Source organism: Convolutriloba macropyga, chromosome 9, assembly GCF_964194025.1.
Source record: "Convolutriloba macropyga chromosome 9, txConMacr16.3, whole genome shotgun sequence".
Taxonomy (NCBI): Eukaryota; Metazoa; Xenacoelomorpha; order Acoela; family Convolutidae; genus Convolutriloba; species Convolutriloba macropyga.
Genome location: NC_134476.1, coordinates 26,400,317 through 26,401,844, shown reverse-complemented (window position 1 = coordinate 26,401,844; position 1,528 = coordinate 26,400,317). Strand labels below are relative to the sequence as shown.

The following is a 1,528-nucleotide window of genomic DNA, read 5'->3' as shown; positions in this document are numbered from 1 at the left end:
TCCACTCGCTCTCAGGTTTGATCAAGAAAGAAGGTGCTGTTATCCAAAATTTTTGAAGATCGCATGGAGCTAGACCTCTGGTACCATGATCAGCCGGGTTCAATTTTCTTGGTACGTGTCGCCAGTCGTCTTTGTTTGAGTTCTCAGAATTTTGTTGAGCCTGTTTGCGATGTACATCTTCGGTCGATCCTTTGGCTTGGTTCAGCTGGGTACTGCTGTGTTGTTGGTCCAAAATTTTTTGCTCTTCACATCTATTGTCATCTCGGTCTCACAGAACAGAAGCCTGTTAGTTCTGCTCCCAAAGAAACTGCTTTGCGCTCCAATTTGGGAATGCTCATCTGTTTGATTGGTGCCGCCTTGGATTTGCTGATGACATAGTGGGTAGCTATTGTACTGTCAGTGGAAATTGTCCTCAGGTACGCCACTGCTGATACTGCTGAAAGTGAAGCGTCTGTGAAGGTGTGCAACTCGTGAGTTCCATCAACGTTGGGAACTAGACATCTGGGAATTTGAATTGGAGGCATATTCTGGAAGTCTTCCCTCCATTGCTGAATTTCGTGGTAATTTTCCTTTGATAGTAGCTGGTACCAATTGTGTCCTTGTTTGATGAGTTTTTGCAAGATGCATCTCAGTCGAATTGCAAAAGGCAAGATTTTACCAATGGGATCAAACAAAGAAGCAGCCATTGAAAGAAGATTTCTCTGTATGATATTCTCGTTATCATAGCTCAGTTTGGGTTTCGCAAAAAGAAGTTGATCGGATTCAGGGTTCCATGTTTGACCAAGTATCTTTTGCAACTTTAGAACTCCAATTCTGTGTTCCTCTGCAATATTTTCCAGGACAGCAGGCTTGTTGCTGAGAAACTTGTTGAGATTGAATCCACCTGTTTTGAGAACATGTTTCAGCTCAGTCGCTGTATTTGCAGCCTCTTCATCCGTTGAAAACGTTTGAATGAAGTCGTCATTCATGTAGAATTGTTTTGTGATTGACTCGAATGTTTCTGGATGTTGTTGTCTGTTATCCTTGGCCCACTTTTGCAGCACAAAAAGTGCGCAGGCGCGAGAACAGGTTGCTCCACAAATGAGTAGTTGGTATTTGGTTGTCCTCACCTCGTCATTGTTGCTCCACAAAACACGTAGAACATCTTGGGCTTCTTCTTTGATTCCAACTTGCATGAACATAGCCTCTATGTCTGCTGTTATTGCAAGTTTGTACTGACAAAACCGGAGAAGAAGTCCATGTAGATTGCACAAAAGGTCCGGTCCCGTTAGCAGCGCATCGTTCAAAGAAACCCCTTTGTAATTTGAGGCTGCTTTTTAGATTCGTCTTATCTTGCTTGTTGGTGACGGGATGATGCAGTAGATACCAAATGTTCTTTGCATCTTGGTTCGTAACAGCTGGTATGTATACCTTATCCATATCAAAAAAGATAGTGATCAGATATCTCTGTTTCAGTTGGTTGTCTCTCTAATCGCTTCTGCAGGGAGTGCCACTGAATCCTTGCCATTAAGTAGTTGTTGGACAGTGT

The 1,528-nt window shown here is 42.9% G+C and overlaps 1 protein-coding gene across 1 annotated transcript; it reads right to left on the bottom strand.

The window, feature by feature from the left end:
• Nucleotides 1-257: 257 nt before the first annotated feature.
• Nucleotides 258-1,181, bottom strand: LOC142346166 (uncharacterized). Its single transcript, XM_075398674.1, has one exon. The coding sequence runs from the start codon at nucleotides 1,179-1,181 to the stop codon at nucleotides 258-260; it is 924 nt and encodes a 307-aa protein (XP_075254789.1).
• Nucleotides 1,182-1,528: the final 347 nt, after the last annotated feature.

Bases quoted from the DNA above. Each gene is read 5' to 3' on its own strand.
- LOC142346166 (XM_075398674.1), bottom strand. From the start codon at position 1,181: ATGTTCATGCAAGTTGGAATCAAAGAAGAAGCCCAAGATGTTCTACGT.